The following is a 20,526-nucleotide window of genomic DNA, read 5'->3' as shown; positions in this document are numbered from 1 at the left end:
ACACCTTCCACCCAAATCACCGACACCCCTCCACCAAATAAGCGCCGACCTAAGCCATGGTGCACGCACTATAGCCAGGATCTCAAGAAGCATTTGGCAGCGGAGAAGCAAATCGCGGCCGCACGCGCGGATGAGGTCGCGATGGCTGCCATTCGTGCCGACCCCCAGATCTTGGAGGAGCACCACGTCGTCGAGGCCACCGATGACGCCTCGCGCGCTGATGCCGCGACGCGGTTGGCTTCTTTAAACGACAGTTCATGGCGTTTTCTCGAGGCCATCGTTTGCTAGCTACTGCCTTTCCTGAACAAATTCTAGTGAATTGTGCTATCTACTTTTACCATGCAATCTTCTACTATAGTGTATATGTTATATATGTCGTGCAATGTGGTGTTCAGTTAACTGCTTGGTTCAATTCTTCAGGGTGCAATATTTCCAAGTTGTTAAGCATGCTTGGTTTGGTTAACTGTCTGATCTTCTATTACAAGTATGTTATATTGTGCAATGTGGTGCTCAGCTAATGTTTGGTTCATTTGTTGTGGTGTTTAGTTAACTGCTTGGTTCAATTCTGCAATGCGATGTTCAATTGTTGTGGCTGCATTCTATTATTGTATACCATGTGAGAAATAAATCGAATTTGGTTGTACTAAATACATGAGAAACACATACAATTGCTATATTTCCAAGTTGTTAAGCATGCTTGGTTTGGTTACTGTCTGATCTTCTATTAGGAGTATGTTATATTATGCAATGTGGTGCTCAGTTAATGTTTGGTTCATTTGTTGTGGTGTTTAGCTAACTGCTTGGTTCAATTCTACACTGTGATGTCCAATTGTCGTGGGTAGAATTTTGTATTGTTGTGTATGTGAGGAATAGATCGAATTTGGCTACACTTAATACATGAGAAACATATACAAGTGCTATATTTCCTAGTTCTTAATTATGCTTGGTTTGGATAAATGGGTTTTCCATGTGGCTTGAATTAATCTAATGAATCTGCAATGTGCTTATTTTTCATCAACATATTTTACTGATAGCATGCAAACCCTTACTTAACCTGATGACTAACTACCTTATATGTGTTGCAGGGAAACAATGGGAAGCACCGAGGTTTACAATCGAGGTTAGCACGTACATGGTCCATTGTCCAATAGCACATTATTATGCAATTGCAGGAACCATTCTAATATTTAGGTTTTTAACAATTTCGTCTTGCACATGTAGGTCCTGCTGTCATAGGTTTTGACCCACTGTTCAACCCTTTTTGCATATGGGGAAATGAGTTGTCCATGAATATCAGTCAAGTCAAGAAACTCAGAAAGATTGTTAGGATAAAGAAATTAGCGACAAAAAACAACAAGATCTTTGTCTGCACGATGAACAAGACATCAGTTCACTACAGGATGGTACTAACTACTATACCTTGCCTTTTTTATTCCTTTACCCCATTTCCAATATAGAGAAGATATTTATGCACATCCTTGTTTTCAGGCCTTTCCAAAGCAGTTCACTGCCGATTACCTCTCAAACCACCTATATGGTCCGGAGGCGAGGAAGTTATTCATACAACACCCACGGTTCAATATTGAAGTGTTCTTGAAGAGGACGAAGGATGGACGGTCAATCATCCACAGGCACTGGCTTAAAGTTACAAAGACCTTCAACATCAATGAAGGCTCAATATCCGCCTTCTGCTTCAGCAGTTTTCCAGATGAGATACATCTGTCTATGTACCGTCTATGATGCTAATTTCGAAAGGTTATAGATGTTGCATGTGAAACTTGGTCCTGGTGTAGTTATGTAATGGGTTAGCTAAGTGCTGAAGCTATATGATGTTGTACTCTGATGTATTTCAATTATGAAAATGGAATATATTGTGTGCTTAATATGAAATGTCAATTAGATTAATAAATGGATTATGAATAATCGGATAATTAGCCTGCTAATTGGGTTTTTCCTATTGCAAACGGTTATTGAGAAAACACCGTGTGCGATGCATTCAATAATGCACACAGTTTCTAGGAGTAAACCATGTTAGATTAATGAACAATCACACACGACGTCCTATTGAAAACTGTTTGCGTTAGGCCACCTGGCGCAAACGTTTACCACATAAAAACTGTGTGTGATGGACAGCCTTTGCCACACAGTTTCTTCTACGCACCGTGTGTGATGTATTCAATAACGCAAACGATAAAATTGTTAATATCGTGTGCAACGGCAACGCTATCACAAATTATTTAACAGGAAAAATTGTGTGTGATGTACCTGTGAACGGAAACGTTTTCCTTGGAGCGACTGTGTGGGATGTACATACGAACGGAAATGTTTAGCGGGGACTAACTGTGTGGGATGTACTTGCGACCGAAATAATTTCGCCTGTATAATTGTCTTTTTTTAGCACTACTGTACGTATTTCTGTATTTGAGTGCTCGCCAGTCGCACATGACCTCATTTTGCCAAGCGTGTGGGCCAAGAGGGCATATCCCCGACGGTTTCTGGGTTGTGTGGGAAGGACTCCCCCTATCACCCACACGCACTTGGTGACGGTTCCAAAGGCCGTCGCGGAAAGGGGTTAAAACCGTTTGTTTATGAGCTCGCTGTACTAGTGCCTCCCAGCCACCTATCCTCCCCTCCATCTACAGTGCCGCCAGAACCCATCCACCATCACCTCCAGCCGGCGCGCCCGACCGGACACACAGCCGACGGTGTCTGGACTTCTGCGTGGCTCTCACCTCTCTCTGATTCCCGTGCTGTTGCCCTCTGAATCTTTTCCCTGATGCTCCTTCTTCTTGCGCCTCCCTGTTGAAACTCTCCTCTGCTCGAAACTGCCGCTGCTCCGCTGCTTCTCTGAACCTGTTGCTGATCCCCACGCCGCTGCTACTCTTCTTCTCTTCCCTTACCTCTGCTGATGCCCTTGCTTCTTCTCCTTCTCCTTACCTTGCTGCTGCACTTCTCCTTCTCCTGACCTTGCTGCTCTTCTTCTCTGAACCTCCTTCTGTAGCTGCTCCTCCCTCAAAATTGATGTTGTTCTCTCCTCACGCCCCCCTGCTGCTGTTCCTTTGTAAATCTTGCCACTCTCTCTTTCTCTTAGCAATTTCTGAAAACTGTAATGTGAACTTTGCATACTATTCTGTATACATAATTCGTGCCTCCTCTATGTTTAGTTACTACAGTATATGTGAAATTGTGAGTGCTTGAGCTGCTCATTTCGAGTTAGACTTGTACTGTCATATATATGTTTTCAGTCATATGTATATTTGTGATTGTGGTTAATTCTAGTAACTGTGGTTTTGACTATTTGTGAGTCCCCTGTACTAGTTGAATTCGATAATTACCATTCGTTGTGTTAGGTTTATTTTTTGTTTTCATCACCCATAATCGTGCCACCTAGCTTTAGCCGAGTGTAGTTGCCATCGCCTAGTCCCTGTGGAGAACACGACACTCGCAGTTTGGGCGTAAAACCCCACTGTACTTACACTTGATCAACCGGGATGTGCAATGATCGAGAGTGACATGTATAAAAAATATGAACGGTGGCCAAGCCACAAATACTATGCCAACTACATGATCATGCAAATCAATATGACAATGGTGGTATCTGTCATAATAAAACGGAACGGTAGAAGTTGCATGGCAATATATCTCGGAATGGCTATAGAAATGCCATAATAGGTAGGTATGGTGGCTGTTTTGAGGAAGGGTATATGGTGGGTTTAATGCACCGGCGAAAGTTGCACGGTACTAGAGAGGCTAGCAATGGTGGAAGGGTGAGAGTGCATATAATCCATGGACTCAACATTAGTCATAAAGAACTCACATACTTACTGCAAAAGTTTATTAGCCATCGAAACAAAGTACTACACGCATGCTTCTAGGGGGATAGATTGGTAGGAAAAGACCATCGCACGTCCCTGACCGCCACTCATAAGGAAGACAATCAAAGAATAAATCATGCTCCGATTTCATCACATAATGATTCACCAAACATGCACACGCATGCTTCTAGGGGGATAGATTGGTAGGAAAAGACCATCGCACGTCCCTGACCGCCACTCATAAGGAAGACAATCAAAGAATAAATCATGCTCCGATTTCATCACATAATGATTCACCAAACATGCATGCTACGGGAATCACAAACTTTAACACAAGTATTTCTACCAATCCACAATTACTCACTAGCATCGCTGTAATATCACCATCTTTATATCTCAAAACAAATGTAAGGAATCAAACTTCTCATATATTCAATGCTCTTCATATGAAAGTTTTTATTATATCCCTCTTGGATGACCATCATATTAGGACTAAATTCATAACCTAAGCAAATTACCATGCTGTTTAAGACTCTCAAAATAATATAATTGAAGCATGAGAGTTCAACAATTTCTATAAAATAAAGCCACAGCCATGCGCTAAAAAGATATAAGTGAAGCACTAGAGCAAACTGCCTAGCTCAAAAGATATAAGTGAAGCACATAGAGTATTCTAATAAATTCATGATTAAAGCGTGTCCATCTAAAAATGTGTTTACATCAAGGATGATTGTGGCAAACTAAAAAGCAAAGACTCATATCATACAAGACGCTCCAAGCAAAACACATATCATGTGATGAATAAAAATATAGCCTCAACTAAATTTACCAATGGATTGAAGACGAAAGAGGGGATGCCATCCGGGGCATCCCCAAGCTCAGATGCTTGATTGTCCTTGAATATTACCTTGGGGTGCCTTGGTCATCCCCAAGATTAGGCTGTTGCCACTCCTTATTCCATAGTCCATCAAATCTTTACCCAAAACTTGAAAACTTCACAACACAAAACTCAATAGAAAACTCGTAAGATTTGTTAGTATAATAAAAAAAAATCACCACTTTAGGTACTATTGTGAACTCATTCTAAATTTATATTGGTGTTATATCTACTGTATTCCAACTTCTCCATGGTTCATACCCCCCGATACTACCCATAGATTCATCAAAATAAGCAAACAACACATAGAAAACAGAATCTGTCAAAAACAGAACAGTCTGTAGTAATCTGGAAATTTCATATAGTTTTGTAACTCCAAAAATTCTGAAAAATTAGGAAAAATTAGGAAATTTTTATATCAATCTTGTGTAAAAAAATTAAGACCAAAAGCACGTTTCTGTGATTTTTTAAATTTTTGGCAATGGGCACAAAAGTTTCTGTTTTTCAGCAAAATCAAATCAACTATCACGATAGACCATCCCAAAGTTCTTATTTGGCTCAAACACTAATTAAAACACCAAAACACAATCACTACAGAGGTAATAATGTGTATTTATTGAAAAACAGAACCAAAAACAATAAACATAAAAATAAAAATTGGGTTGCCTCCCAACAAGCGCTATTGTTTAACGCCCCTAGCTAGGCATAAAACATAGATCTTAATCATTGAAATAGAAGTGAGGGAGATCATCAATGCTCATCTCATACTCCCTCCTCTCGGCAGCAAGATTTCTTTGTGGCAAGCAAAAATAATCGAAGGGGCTAAATTTAATAGTGTAATGATCTATAAGATCAAGTTTGGGAGGAATAGGGCACTCCTTCGGCCATTTGTACTTGATAATTATTTCTTCATTATAAATATTCCTTTGAGTGAATTCTCTAAGTTTATGTCTTAGCACAAACCCAAATCCGTTATTTTGAATAGCAAAAGGGTCATTGTGTTCATAAATCTTACCAACCAAAACATCGTGAGGAACTTCCTTTCTTAAGTTTTCATTATAAGCAGCATAATCCGGAGATTGCAATCCCATTATTTCTTCTTGATTAAAAAGGATCTCCTCTATGGGAGGACAACCACTATTGATATTATAATGAGCAAATATTTCACCCGCTTCTTTTAAAATAAACCTAAATTCATGAGCTAGGAATATGTTGGCAATACGTTTAACGGAAGGGTGGTGAAAATTAGAGAATTCTAGGAAAACCCTTTGTATACACGGATGCATGTGAACAAATTGTCTTTCAAGTTCAATTACAAGCAAAGATATTGCATCCGCAAGGCTATTAGTTTTATTAAGGATTGACCCTCCTAGCATGGGTATCGTACCAGCAAAAGTAAAGAAATCTTGGATAACACCTTTTCCAATAATATTATCGCTACCCACGCAGAGCTTTTTAGTATGCATGATAGTAGGTTCTTCATGAGGATCATTATTAGCAAATTCATCAAAGTTTCCCTCAAGATTATTACTCTCTTTTTCAATGATAATCTCCCCAAATTCATACATGATGGCAAGAAACCAATCTAGCACACGAGCAAACTAAAAGCAAACGAAAAGACGAACGAAAGAAGGCGAATAAAAGGCAAATATTTTTTTATTTTTCTGAAAACATTTTAGAAGTGGGGGAGAGGAAAACGAGAGGCAAATGGCAAATAATGTAAGTGCAACAAATGAGAGTTTATGATGGGTACTTGGTAGGCTTGATGTAGAACCTCCCCGGCAATGGCGCCAGAAATTCTTCCTGCTACTTCTTGAGTGTCACACCCAATATGCGATCCTATCCGAGAGGAACTCGAAGGTCCCATCAAGGATAGAGCCGCATATTGAAGACGCTTTTGCAAGGTGGATATCATTACATCGTACCATATACAACTCAAATGGGGATACATACAAAGGCATACACTTGCCTCACAAATACATCAAACATCACACAAAAGAGCAACATCCGACTATGGATGAAACACAAACGAAAAGCTCAAACGGCATCCACCCTGCTAGCCCAGGCTGCCGACCAGGAACCTATCCCTCGATCGAAGAAGAAGAAGCAGAACAAGAACACCAAAACAAGCAAGCATCACTTTCACATCATATCATCACATTACCTGTACGAGCACCTATTGTTGTAGTAATCTGTGAGCCACGAGGACTCAGCAATCCCATTACCATGGGTATCAAGACTACCAAAGCTTAATGGGTATGGAATGCATAAGTGGTGAGGTTGTAGCAGCACTAAGTATCTGTATGGTGGCTAACTTACAAGTACAATAATAAGAAGAGAATATACGCATAACGGTCGCAACTAGTAATGATCAAGAAGTGATCCGGAACTACTTACGAATCAAACATAACCCCACCGTGTTCTCTTCTCGAACTTGCTCGAAAAGAGACAGTCACGGTTACGCACGCAGTTGGTGTATTTTATTACGGATCTGGTGTCAAGTTCTCTACAACCGAATATTAAAAAATCCCATCTGCCACATAACCGCGGGCACGACTATCAAAAAGATTAAACCCGGCAGGGGTGTCCAACTTAGTCCATCACAAACTCTCACGATCTGCAGAGGAAAATCCTCCATTCCGGAACAACCCGATCAAGCTTGGAATCCCGGTTCACAAGACATTTCGACAATGGTAAAACAAAACCAGCAAGACCACCGAGTGTGTCGTCACCCCGATAAGAGCCACGCATATCTCGTTCTCAGGACAACACCGTCTATGCAAAGTGGACGATAGCCAAAATACCATCGAGTTTCCCCGAGGCGGCACCGCCGACTGCTAGGTAGGTGGACCAACACTCATGAGGAGCACTGGCCCGGTTTGTTGATTAATTATCCTCGGGTACCGGTAAATCCCTATGCAAGTTTTAGTTGTTATTAGGCAAATGGTAAAATCAATGTTGGGCCTTGCTGGAAGAGTTTTATTCAAAGCGAACTGTCGAGGGGGCCCATAAACCCCGAGCGCGTTAGGAACGCAAAATCAAGGAATATAACACCGGTATGATGGAAACTAGGGTGGCAAGAGTGGAACAAAACACCAGGCAAAAGGCCGAGCCTTCCACCCTTTACCAAGTATATAGATGCATTAATTAAATAAGAGATATTGTGATATCCCATGATATCCATGTCCCAACATGGAACAACCTGCACTACACCTGCAGCTAGCAACGCTATAAGAGGGGATGAGCAAAGCGGTAACATAGCCAAACAATGGTTTGTTGGGATGGTGGAAAAGGTTAGAGGCTTATCATGGCAATTTGGGAGGCTTGATAAACAAGTGGTAGGTAGCGCGACATAGCGATAGCATCGAGATAACTAGCAAAGCAAAGATAGTAGTGGTATCCAGGGTAATGGTCATCTTGCCTGAAATCCCTCGAAGAAGATTGAGTCCATGAAGAAGACGAACCAACGTAGTCGAACGCATCCTCACAATTGCAAAGAAACCATAACTATCGAGAAGAAGCAGAACCGGAAAGAAGCAAACAACACGGTAAACAAACAACACATGAACAAGGCATGATGCACAACCAAGTATGATGTATGTCCATTTTAATGAAGCATGGCATGCCAAAGAACATGTTCTACATACAATTCTATCATGAATGGGTATGAAGAAAGTTACGAAAGGGGCTACGGTTCTACCGGAACGAGGGATACGCCAACGGGAAGGAATCGGTGGAGGTAAGATGGATATGGGAAAATCTTGGTAAACCAAGCATGCCACTAGAAATATTGGAGGATTCTAGTCGAAAACGATATAAAGATCATCGGAAACGGATGCACAGTTTGCAAATGATGAACAAAACAAAATGCAATGCAAAGCTGTATAAAACAGCAACAAGCCAACTTGGATGCAACATTTAAATATGCAACAGAACCTAAACATGTAAAAAAGGCATGGCATTGAAGTACATAACATCCACTACAAAACATGATTACTGACCTATTTCTAAAACTCAGTAGATCATCATGAAAACAACATGGCAAAAAGACAAATGATAACAGTTTTATAGACTTGGTGAAAAAAATATTGGACATGGCAGAAACAGTTCCAGATTGCAATGTTTAGGGCTAGTAAGCTATATGCTACAGGAACTTATCATGGCAAGCAAGAACATGGCATTCATGTAGTAAATGCACTTAACAAAACTCCCTCACTGAACATGTGCCAGAAACACATAGTTAAGATGATAGCATCAATGCAAAATGGCAAGTCATATAAGCAGTTTCAGACAGTGAAATAACAAGGCATGGCATTAACAGATATGAGTAGGCATGTTTGCAAGCTTGTTTCACTCACTACAAAACATATCATGGCATGGAATAAAAATTAGCAACAAGTAGACATGATGTTGAACCTAACCATGTGCAAAACTACCACATAACATACATGGAAATAAATACACAAAAATGACAAAATGGCATATGCTGCATAAATAACATGTTTACAAACTTGCCCAAATGATGAAATGGATGCCACAGATGGATTGGTGGGATTTTCTACCCCAAAAACATATATAACATGTATATCTTGTTGTCTGTAAATGCCCACAATGCATGAAGTAAAAACCTACCAAATATGGTAAAAGGCAGAAGTGGAATACTGCCCGATCTGGAATGTCCAGAATTGGACTTTCCCAAAAGGGAAAAGATGCCCTCATCCAGAAAAGGAATATTCGCTGGGCTAATTAGATAAAAAAAAAGGAAGGAGGGTTAGAGGATGACAGCTGGGCCCTGGCTGGAAGTGGGTATGACAGGTGGGGCCTGCCTGTCATAGACTAGCTAATTGGAAAAATGGGGGGGATTATACTGCGCCTACGGGGGGGTCGAACCCCGGTCGCTGGGTTAGGAGGGCAGGGGCTCTGCCGCTGGGATAGGGCGGGGAGTACTGATAAGAAAGGGGTTCGACGGATTTTGACTGAATCGAAGAGGATCTGGCCGGCGACGAGCGAGGAGCAGTGGAGGGCTTGCCTGAGCATCTCCAGTGACCTATTAGCACGGTGGAGGGTGCGTATGGGACCGCATGAGGAACCCGCACGCGCGTGTGCATCTCGCCGCACCAGACGCCGACGAGGGACAGACGCGGCGGTGACAGACTCGAACACGGCGACATGAGGGAGTAAACTACGGAGACAAGACGATGATGGGGCGAACCTAGGAGACGGCAGGAACACTATGGACATGCGCTCCTACGGGGATCAGGGTGCTCGCCGGAGACGAGGCCCGAAGGCGGTGACGATGGACGCACATGGCGGCCATGCTTAGAACATGCAAAAGAGGGGAAGAAGGGCATATGGAGGATCTTGAGCTCACCACGAACACGCTCACGCGTTCGGATCGACGAGAGAAGGACGGAGTCGACCACGACAGTGACCGAACACGTGCGGCGACAGGAGTCGAGGACGAGGAAGAAGACATGAGGACTTGGTGTTCCAGGCACCGTAGTCGACGTAGTGGACGAAGACGGTGTCGTGGAAGAAGGAGGACACGGTCGTGGCGCCTGGATTCTACGTAGAGCACGCCGGCAACGAGGACGCGCTCCCAGATGCGCTCGGGAAGAGCTTCGGGCGGTGGCTATGGTCGCTGGACTCACCTGGTGGCGGCGGCAGACGTGAGAGGGAAACCCTAGCGAGGCATGGGACGCAGAGAGGGGTTTAAAAGGGGGCTAGGGCGATGGGTGGAGCACGGCATGCGCTCAGCCGTGGCCATGTGCGGCGAGGCGAGGGGGGACCGAGGAGGAAGAAAAGGTGGGTGAGAGAGAGAGAGAGAGAGAGCGGGGTCACTGACAGGTGGGGCTGAAGCGCCCACGTGTTAGGTAGCTCGCGGGGGTAGATGGGTGCGCGGGGAAGAATAGGAGCGAGGGAGAGGCGTGGGGCAGGCTGAGCTGGGTTGCGGCGGAGGGGTTGCTGGGTCCGTTGCTGAGCCGGCCTGGAGGACGAGGCCCAGGCAGGCTGCTGCTGCTGTTGGCTGGGCTGTACTACTGCTCCTCTCTATTCTTTTCTTGATCAATTTCTTCAGATAGAAATGCAAGAAAAAGTGCAGAGAGTTTGGCAAAGAATTAGGATGAGATAAGGATATATATGATATCCTGGTTTTATGAAGCATTTGAATAAATTGCTTTGGGCATTTTTAGAGAAAGAAAATTATGACAAGTTTGAATTTTTCAAACTTGAGGCAATTTTGATTCCAACCAAATCAAGTCCAAAAGAGCTGAAAATTGGCAGAGAGGGTGTAGGCATGGTTCAAGATTAATAGGGAAAGAATGAACATTTATGAAGGAGGGGAAAAGGTCACTTGCAAAACAAGAAAGAGAGAAGAAGAAAGGAGGTGATGATGTATGGGCAATGGCAAGAAATGATGCTCACACACATCATAACAACAACACACCACATAAGGATGAATGAAATGCACATGGCAACAACATGATGATTACCACAAGGTATATTATTAGCATGCAAAATGACAAGAGGCAATGCAATATGACAATGATGGGCATGACAATGCAATATAACCAAATGATGAGCCTGATGCAAGAAGCAAAATATGACAATGGCACCCATCAAGATCATGGCAACAAACAATTGAAACACACAACGTTGATGAAATAAGTGGAAGGTAACTAGAACATCGGTCTCGGGGCGTCACATTGAGCTTGCGTTGATTTTTTCCTTGAAGAGGAAAGGGTGATGCAACAAAGTAGAGATAAGTATTTACTCAGTTAAGAACCAAGGTAGCAACCCAGTAGGAGGCACAAGCAAGTCTCAATATATGCACCTGCACAAACTAACAAACACTTGCACACAACCGAAAAAGGTGTTGTCAATCCCTTCACGGTCACGAACAAGAGTGAGATCTAATAGAGATAAAATATAAATAAAAGAGCAAACTAAAGTAAATATAAATAAATTGCAGCAAGGTATTTTTGTGTTTTTTGGTTTATAGATATGAAAATATATGATGGAAAATAGACCCGGGGGCCATAAGTTTCACTAGAGGCTTCTCTCTTGAAAGAAAACATACGGTGGGTAAACAAATTACTGTTGAGCAATTGATAGAAAAGCGCATAGTTATGACGATATCTAAGGCAATGATCATGAATATAGGCATCACGTTCATGACAAGTAGACCGAAACGATTCCGCATCTACTACTATTACTACACACATCAACCGACTCCTGCCTGCATCTAGAATATTAAGTTCATAAGAATAGAGCAACGCTTTAAGTAAGATGACATGACGTAGAGGGATAAACTCAAGCAATATGACATAAACCCCATCTTTTTATCCTTGATGGCAACAATACAATACGTGCCTCTCTATCCCTTCTGTCACTAGGTGAGGACACGACAAGATTGAACCCAAAACTAAGAACCTCTCCCATTGCAAGAACCAATCTAGTTGGCCAAACCAAACCGATAGTTCGAAGAGAAATACAAAGATATCTTAATCATGCATAAAAGAGTTCAGAGAAGACTCAAATAATATTCATAAATAATCTGATCATATTCATCGGACCTCAACAAAGGCACCGCAAAAAAATATTACATCAGATATAACTCCAAGAACATCGAGGAGAACATTGTATTGAAGATCAAAGAGAGAGAAGAAGCCATCTAGCTACTAGCTATGGACCCGTAGGTCTGTGGTAAACTAATCACACTTCATCGGAAGGGCAACAAGGTTGATGTAGAGGCCCTCCGTGATCGAATCCCCCTCCGGCAGAGTACCGGAAAACGCCCCAAGATGGGATCTCACGGGAACAGAGGCTTGCGGCGGCGGAAAAGTATTTTCGTGGACGCTTCTTATGTTCAGGGAATATTTGAGAATATATAGAGCTGGAATTAGGGTTAGAGGACCTCCAAGGGACCCACAAGCCTTGGGGGCGCGTCCCCCCTAGGGTGCGCCCTCAGGGCTTGTGGCCTCCTTGGGACTCCGCTGCCCTCTCCCCAAGTCTTCTAGGTGTCTTCTGGTCCAAGAAAAATCATCGTAAAGTTTTATTACGTTTGGACTCCGTTTGGTATTCCTTTTCTGTAGAAGTCAAAAACTAGAAAAAAAACAGAAACTGGCACTGGGCTCTAGGTTAATAAGTTAGTCCAAAAATAATATAAAATAACATACTAATGTATATAAAACATCCAAAACAGATAATATAATAGCATGGAACAATCAAAATTTATAGATACGTTGGAGACGTATCAGCGCCTAGGCGCGCCCTGGCACGCCCGCCACGTCGGACCCGACAACCCGACCCCACCCCAAATTGCACCGAATCCCCCCCCCCCCCCCGCCCCGAGCTGCCGGATCCATTTGCTCTCTCCTCTATTCTTCCTCCTCCGCGCCGTCCGTCTCGCAGCTCCGCCGCTGCGCCCGCTCCATAGCCGTTCCCAGGCTCACTGCCGCCAGGTCCGGAAGAGCGCTCCCGTCCTCGCCGCAGGGGACATTGTCGTCGGCCCAGACACCACCGTGGTACGTCCGGCAACTCCCCGGCTTCGCCTTGCGCTTGATGTGTTCGACACATTGACCGACCAGAATTATTGTGATTTTTTTACGTAAATGATGGATTCCGATGCTTCGTCGGACGAGGAGTATGGACCGACGGAGCTTGACCAAATGATTCAAGATGAGTTGTTCGATTCGTCGAATTCAGACGAAGAAGTGGACACGATCATGCTCATGAGCATGCAAGGGGAAATGGACTGGCAAGTGGAGTGTATTCTCAACTTCAAGGGCTCAATCAAAGGGAGAAGAGTGATCAACCGGGACAGGGTGTCCGGAGCAAAACTACTGCACAATGACTACTTTGCTCCCACACCTGCTTTCCCGGATGATCCATGGTTTCATTGCCGTTTTCGCATGCGAAAACTATTGTTTTTGCGCATTGTGGAGGGATTGGAGGCACACGACGACTACTTCAAGCTGAGAAGGGATTGCTGCGGCCAACTCTCTTTCTCAGCCAAGCAGAAGTGCATGGCTTCTCTGAGGATGCTTGCACTTGGTACTGCTGCAGACGCCGTTGGTGAGATGGTTAGGATGGGGGAGAGCACGTGCCTCAAGACTACTGTCAATTTTGCTCGCGCCGTGGTTGAGTTATTTGGGCCGGAGTATCTCAGAGAACCAAATGCGCAGGACACAGAGAAGTTGTTGGCTATTGGAGAGGCAAGGGGGTTTCTAGGAATGCTGGGATCAATTGATTGCATGCATTGGCAATGGAAAAACTGCCCCAAAGGTCTGCGGGGAATGTATCAAGGTCACACCAGAAAGGCCACCATCATACTATAAGCGGTGGCATCACATGACTTATGGATTTGGCATGCTTTCGTTGGAATGCCCGGTTCTCACAACGACATCAACGTGCTTCAACGATCTCTGGTGTTCAGGAGGCTTTGCAATGGGGAATCACCACCGTGCAACTACAACGTCAACGTCCGGGACTACAACATGGGGTCCTATCTTGCCATTTGTATCTATCCTCAGTGGGCGGCGTTTGTGAAGATCATATTCGAGTTGCGTGGCAATAAACAAAGCCACTTTGCAACAATGCAGGAAGCGGCTAGGAAGGATGTGGAGAGGGCATTTGGTGTGCTTCAAGCTCATTGGGGAATTGTGAGGAGCGCTGCAATGATGTGGGAATCGGAAACTTTGTGGCAGCTGATGACATATTGTGTTATTCTGCACAATATGATTGTCGAGAATGAGGGTGATGGTGTAGACCAAACCCATGATTTCGAAGCACTCGGAGAACAAGTTGAAGTTCCGAAAGATAAAGATGCGGCTCAGCTTATGAACTTTTTGCAGATGCATCAGAATCTTCGAAATTAGCAGATGCACACGTAGCTACTCAATGATTTTGTGGAGCACATGTGGACCGATAATGGCAACCAACGAGGAAATGCTTGAGTTTGGCACTTCAAATAAATTTTATGTAAACGCTATGTATGCTTGATACCAACAATTGCTATTTACGTGCCATATTGTGTTGCATGATCGACGTGCATATATTTGCATGGATATGAGAGTCCGGATTTGAGATATGTGGATGCACGGAAGGAAATATGAGGGCCCGTCCGGATGCGCCCGCGGGCGTGCCCGGACGCGTCCCTGGGCGTGTGAGGGGCCAGATTTGCCAAGTCCGGTTGTAGATGCTCTTAGGGCCGCAATCTAACTATATGATCTAACTCCTTTCAATCATCAGTGTACCCGGGTAGTCTTTTCAATATAAATAATATTGTATTTCACTGATAGTCGACCAGCTTCCTTAAGCGTATATTACTTAAATACATTTCAACAAGTAACAATTTCATGCTTAACATGTAAAGCAATGCCATGTATAAATACATGTATAATTCTATAATGAGATATTTTGAATTGTAGAAGGACAAGATGTGGGCTGTGCAATCGCGATGTATTGATCGGTGCACCAGGCACGTATATATAAGTACAGAGGTGGGCCACAACCTCAACTATACAAAGGAAACAGGAGGTGGGCCCTACACACAAATATACACGTACACAATATACTCAACACCCCCCCCCCCGCGCAGTCGAAGCGGCGCCAGTGACGCAAAGACTGGAACGAAACTCCTCGAAGGTGGAAGTCGGCAGACCCTTCGTCATCACATCGGCGAACTGTTGTGCAGTCGGCACATGGAGAACCCGAATGCGTCCGAGAGCCACCTGCTCGCGCACAAAATGAATGTCCAGCTCAATGTGTTTAGTCCATCGATGATGAACGGGGTTGGCGGAGAGGTACACCGCGGAAACGTTATCGCAGTAGACAACTGTAGCCTAGGTGTAGCGACCAGACCTCAAATGGTTTGTGCTGCTGTGCACCAGTGTCATCCCTGGATCAGTAATGCTGACACGCACAGTACAAATGGAGGATTTATAACAGAGTAGCAATCACACACTTATTACATCGAATATCTCCGAAGAGATTAAGTATGATAAACATGGCTTAAGGCCATCTAAAAACGATAACAGCGGAAGACTTGGAAGATAAGTGAGTCCATCAACTCCAGCGGCATCACTGAGTATAAGACCACGACCTAAGGCACCTTACTCGTCGTCTGAAAAGTCTGCAACATGAAACGTTGCAGCCCGAAAACGGGTCAGCACATAGGATATGCTGGCAAAGTAACACATAGAGAATAAAGAACAGTAATAATGCTATACTACATGCATATATGGCTGGTGGAAAGCTCTATGGTTACAGTTTTGCGAAAAGCCAATTTTACCCTACTGCAAAGGAATAAATTTTATTTAACTATCATGGTGGTTGTGAAACATTGAGAAGGTACCTCCAACTCAATCCCAATTAAGTGTCATCATTAACCCAACAAAATTAATTAAAAGTAACATGGTGATGAGATTCAAATGATAATCCAGGTACTAGATACTCAAGTTGTCCATAACCGGGGACACGGCTAACCATGATTAGTTTGTACACTCTGCAGAGGTTTGCGCACTTTTCCCCACAAGACTCGATCGCCTCCGTTTGATTCTCGCACTACATGATGTTTGAGAAACGGATGACCGAGACACAGTCTTTCAGGAACAATCACTCTTTACTCCGGATGGACGGGTACACCTACTTTCCCCTACATCTGCTAGCCCACCTCTTCAAGAGATCCTGTAACCTACTCAACTATGCTAGAGCCCATAATAGCTTGTGGCTGCACACGGAAGTTTCTAGCATGAATAATCTTATGATCCCTTTGAGCCTGGGTGGCGGTCCTTATACAAACAGACAACACTGGGTTCTCCAGGTGCCTCAATCCACCCAGATGTGAGTTTTAGTTGCCACCTTAAGTTGAACCATTAATAAACATCTCACATCTGTCATGAATATCACTCAAACCCATCCACGTCTACGAGCATAGCATGGCAATAATACAAGCAACGTAGAAGTAACTCCCAAGGGTTTGAATGGAAAACAGGTAATAGGTACTACCTCAACTACTTCCCAATACCCACAATTTAATTAGATCCTAATCATGCAATTGTTTGAGGAAAAGATCTAATGCAATAAAACTGGGTATGAAAAGTATGATCAAAGTGTTACTTGCCTTGCTGATGATCCGCAAAACCTAGCGAGTCGAAGTAACAAGCGGCACACTCCGGGTACTCTATCGCAAACAAACAAGCATACAATCAGTACTCATCTAATGCACAGGTAAAACTCAAATGAAAGATCCAACCAGAAAGTTCAACTTAAGAACTCCGGTTTGCAAAAAGAATCAACTCGAACGAAGCAACGAAAGTCAAACGGTGAAAGAAAGAAGCTTCGTTTACTAATCTGGATCTAGGTCAAATTTTACTGTAGCAAAAACTTGTTTGAGTAGGTTAAACGGAAAGAGAATTTCGATACGAAACTCTAGGCGCTTGAATCGCCTGATTCCGATAAACGAGCGAGAAGTTAAACAGAAACGAAGATTCGATCAGAAATCGAATCTGAGATAATCGCAGAAAAATCCGATGAAAAAGAAAAACGGGCGAACGGTTAAAGAACGGACGTTCGTTAACAGAGAAAAATCGACGAACGCGTTCGTTAAAATGAACGGTTCGGTGAACGCTCGCAAAATAACAAAACCGAAAAAAAACCGATTTAGGGTTTTTTTAAAACGAACGGTTTTTTTTAAAGAAAACCGGCAAACCGAAAGGCATCGGGTATACCTCGTCGGGGCGGCTCCGGCGAGGATCCGGCGGGGCGCGGGGGTGCGGCGGGGGTGCGGGGCTCGGGGAAAGGGCGAGGGCGGCAAGGGGCGGCGGCACACGGCGGCGGCGGCTCCCGAGCTCACACCGGCGGCGGCGGGGCGGCAAGTGCGGCGGCGGCGGCGGGCGAGATGAGAGGACAGAGAGAGGGGGGTATATATAGGAGGGAGGGGGCTCCGGTGGCTTGGGGGAGGGGGCAAGCCGAGCGGGAGGCGGCTCCCGTGGCCATGGCGGACTCCGGCGGCGGCGGGCGCGTGCTGGAGAAGGAGAGGGGCGCGGGCGGGCCGGCGCTCGGCTGGGCTGCGGCCCGGTCGGACGTCGCGCGTTTTTTTTTAATTTCCGCGGAAAATAATTCGTAGAAAAATAAATAAAAGTCCAAAAAATATAAAATAAATTTTCCCCGTCTAGTTAGAAAATCTAGAATAGGGTGAACATTGTTTTAACACAAAATAAATATTTTGAAAACATGCAATATTTTTAATGCAATAAAAATTGCAAATAAAATCCAAATAAATCCAATAAATGATTTTAACATTTTTCCTCCAGTATTTCAATTGTTTTGGAGAAGTCATATTTTCTCCTCTCATTTATTTTTAAAATGAAATATTTTTCCGGAGAGAAAATAATTAAAACCAAAATCCTCGTCTTATTATTTGATGAAAATCAAATATGAAAATTCGAAAAAAAATCCCCAACTCTCTCCGAGGGTCCTTGAGTTGCTTAGGATTTATCGAGGATTTGTCAAAATGCAATAAAACATGATATGCAAAGATGATCTATGTATAACATACCAAATTGAAAATTTGGGATGTTACAAACCTACCCCCTTAAGATGAATCTCGCCCTCGAGATTCGGGTTGGCTAGAAAACAGGTGGGAGTGGTCCTTCCGTAGATCTTCCTCTCGCTCCCAGGTGGCTTCATCTTCCGTGTGGTGACTCCACTAAACTTTGCAAAACTTGATAACCTTGCTGCGGGTAACTCGGCTGGCATACTCGAGAATCTTAACTGGTTTCTCCTCATAGGTAAAATCACTTTCCAGCTGAATCGCTTCCAGCGGTACAGTATCTTTCAGTGGTATCTCAGCCATCTCTGCATGGCACTTCTTCAACTCAGAAACATGAAATACATCATGAACTTCAGACAATCCTTCGGGCAATTCCAGCTTGTAGACAACCTCTCCCATACGTTCCACAACTCTGTATGGTCCGATAAAATGGGGCGCTAACTTTCCCTTAACTCCAAAGCGCTTCACTCCTCGAAGTGGTGATACTCGAAGATACACTCTGTCTCCAACTTCGTGAACTGTCTCCTTTCGCTTAGAATCAGCGTAACTCTTCTGCCTGGACTGGGCTACCTTGAGCCTGTCGCGAATCAACCTCACTTTCTGTTCAGACTCCTTAATCAAATCTGGTCCAAACAACTGATGGTCTCCAACTTCGTCCCATAACAACGGTGTTCTACACCTCCTTCCGTACAAAGCTTCGAAAGGGGCCATCTTCAAACTGGTTTGATAACTGTTGTTATACGAAAACTCCGCATATGGCAAATTGTCGTCCCAACTAGATCCATAATCTAGTGCACAAGCTCTCAACATGTCCTCCAAAATCTGGTTGACTCTCTCGGTCTGTCCATCTGTCTGCGGGTGAAAAGCTGTACTAAATTCCAGCCTGGTTCCCAATGTTTCATGCAACTGCTTCCAAAACTTCGAGGTAAATTGGGTTCCTCTGTCTGATACAATGGTCCTCGGAACTCCATGCAAACATACGATCCTGGTCATGTATATCTTTGCCAACTTAGCACTGGTGTAAGTGGTCTTCACTGGAATGAAATGAGCCACTTTCGTCAATCGGTCGACTACAACCCATATTGAGTCATAGCCTGAACGAGTCCTGGGTAATCCTGTGATAAAATCCATGCCTATTTTATCCCACTTCCATTCGGGTATCGGCAATGGTTGTAGCAATCCTGCTGGCTTCTGATGCTCTGCCTTCACTCTCTGACATACATCACAAACTGCTACATATTCTGCAATATCCTTCTTCATTCCGGTCCACCAGAAAGTATTCTTCAAATCCAAATACATCTTGGTATTCCCTGGTGAATCGAGTACGGTGAATCATGGGCTTCTTGCAAAATCAACTTCCTGATCTCCGGATCATTTGGCACATATACGCGGTCCTCAAACCATAAGGTATCGTGCTCATCCTCACGAAATCCCTTGGCTTTTCCTTTGCTCATCTTCTCCTTTATCTCTTCAATCTCCTTGTCTGTCTTCTGAGCTTCTCTGATCCTTTCCATCAAGGTAGACTGAATCTCCAATGCCGTTAAATAGCCTCTTGGGACTATCTCCAAACATAACTCGCGAAGGTCCTCGGCTAACTCCTGAGGTAACTCTCCTGTCATGAAGGTGTTGACATGACTCTTGCGGCTCAACGCGTCTACTACTACGTTAGCCTTTCCTGGGTGGTAATGCAATCTCATATCATAGTCTTTAATGAGCTCCATCCATCTCCTCTGTCTGAGATTGAACTCCTTCTGCGTGGAAATATACTTCAAACTCTTGTGATCCGTATACACCTCACAATGGTTTCCGATGAGAAAATGTCTCCATGTCTTCAATGCATGCACCACGGCTGCTAATTCCAAATCATGCGTAGCATAATTCTTTTCATGAGGCTTAAGTTGTCGTGAAGCATATGACACAACTCTTCCTTCCTGCATAAGCATTGCTCCAAGTCCTCGACGAGAAGCGTCGCAATAAACTTCATAGTCTTTGCGTTGATCGGGCAGAATCAACACTGGTGATGTAACCAATCGTTTCTTCAACTCTTGGAAACTAGCTTCACATTCCTCAGTCCAATTGAATTTGGTGTCTTTCTTTAATAGCTCAGTCATGGGCTTAGCAATCCTTGAGAAATTCTCAATAAATCTCCGGTAGTATCCTGCGAGTCCAAGAAAACTCCGGATTTCTCCCACTGTCGTGGGTGATTCCCAACTTGTCACTGTGTCAACCTTGGCAGGGTCTACTGCTATTCCTTCTCCAGAAATAACATGTCCAAGGAA

At 43.9% G+C, this 20,526-nt stretch overlaps 1 protein-coding gene across 1 annotated transcript; it reads left to right on the top strand.

Annotated features, from left to right (window-relative positions):
* The first annotated feature begins 13,304 nt into the window (after positions 1 to 13,304).
* Positions 13,305 to 14,030, top strand: LOC109762964 (uncharacterized). Its single transcript, XM_020321841.1, has one exon. It carries the CDS (start codon positions 13,305 to 13,307, stop codon positions 14,028 to 14,030), a length of 726 nt encoding a protein of 241 aa, XP_020177430.1.
* The last annotated feature ends 6,496 nt before the right edge of the window (positions 14,031 to 20,526 follow it).

Source organism: Aegilops tauschii, chromosome 4 (genome assembly GCF_002575655.3).
Source record: "Aegilops tauschii subsp. strangulata cultivar AL8/78 chromosome 4, Aet v6.0, whole genome shotgun sequence".
NCBI lineage: Eukaryota > Viridiplantae > Streptophyta > Magnoliopsida > Poales > Poaceae > Aegilops > Aegilops tauschii.
The sequence above is the reverse complement of the archived record's forward strand: the minus strand, read 5'-3'. Positions and strand labels throughout refer to the sequence as shown.

What these genes read in the sequence shown, in the direction of transcription:
- LOC109762964 (XM_020321841.1), top strand. Translation starts at nt 13,305, where the DNA reads ATGATGGATTCCGATGCTTCGTCGGACGAGGAGTATGGACCGACGGAG.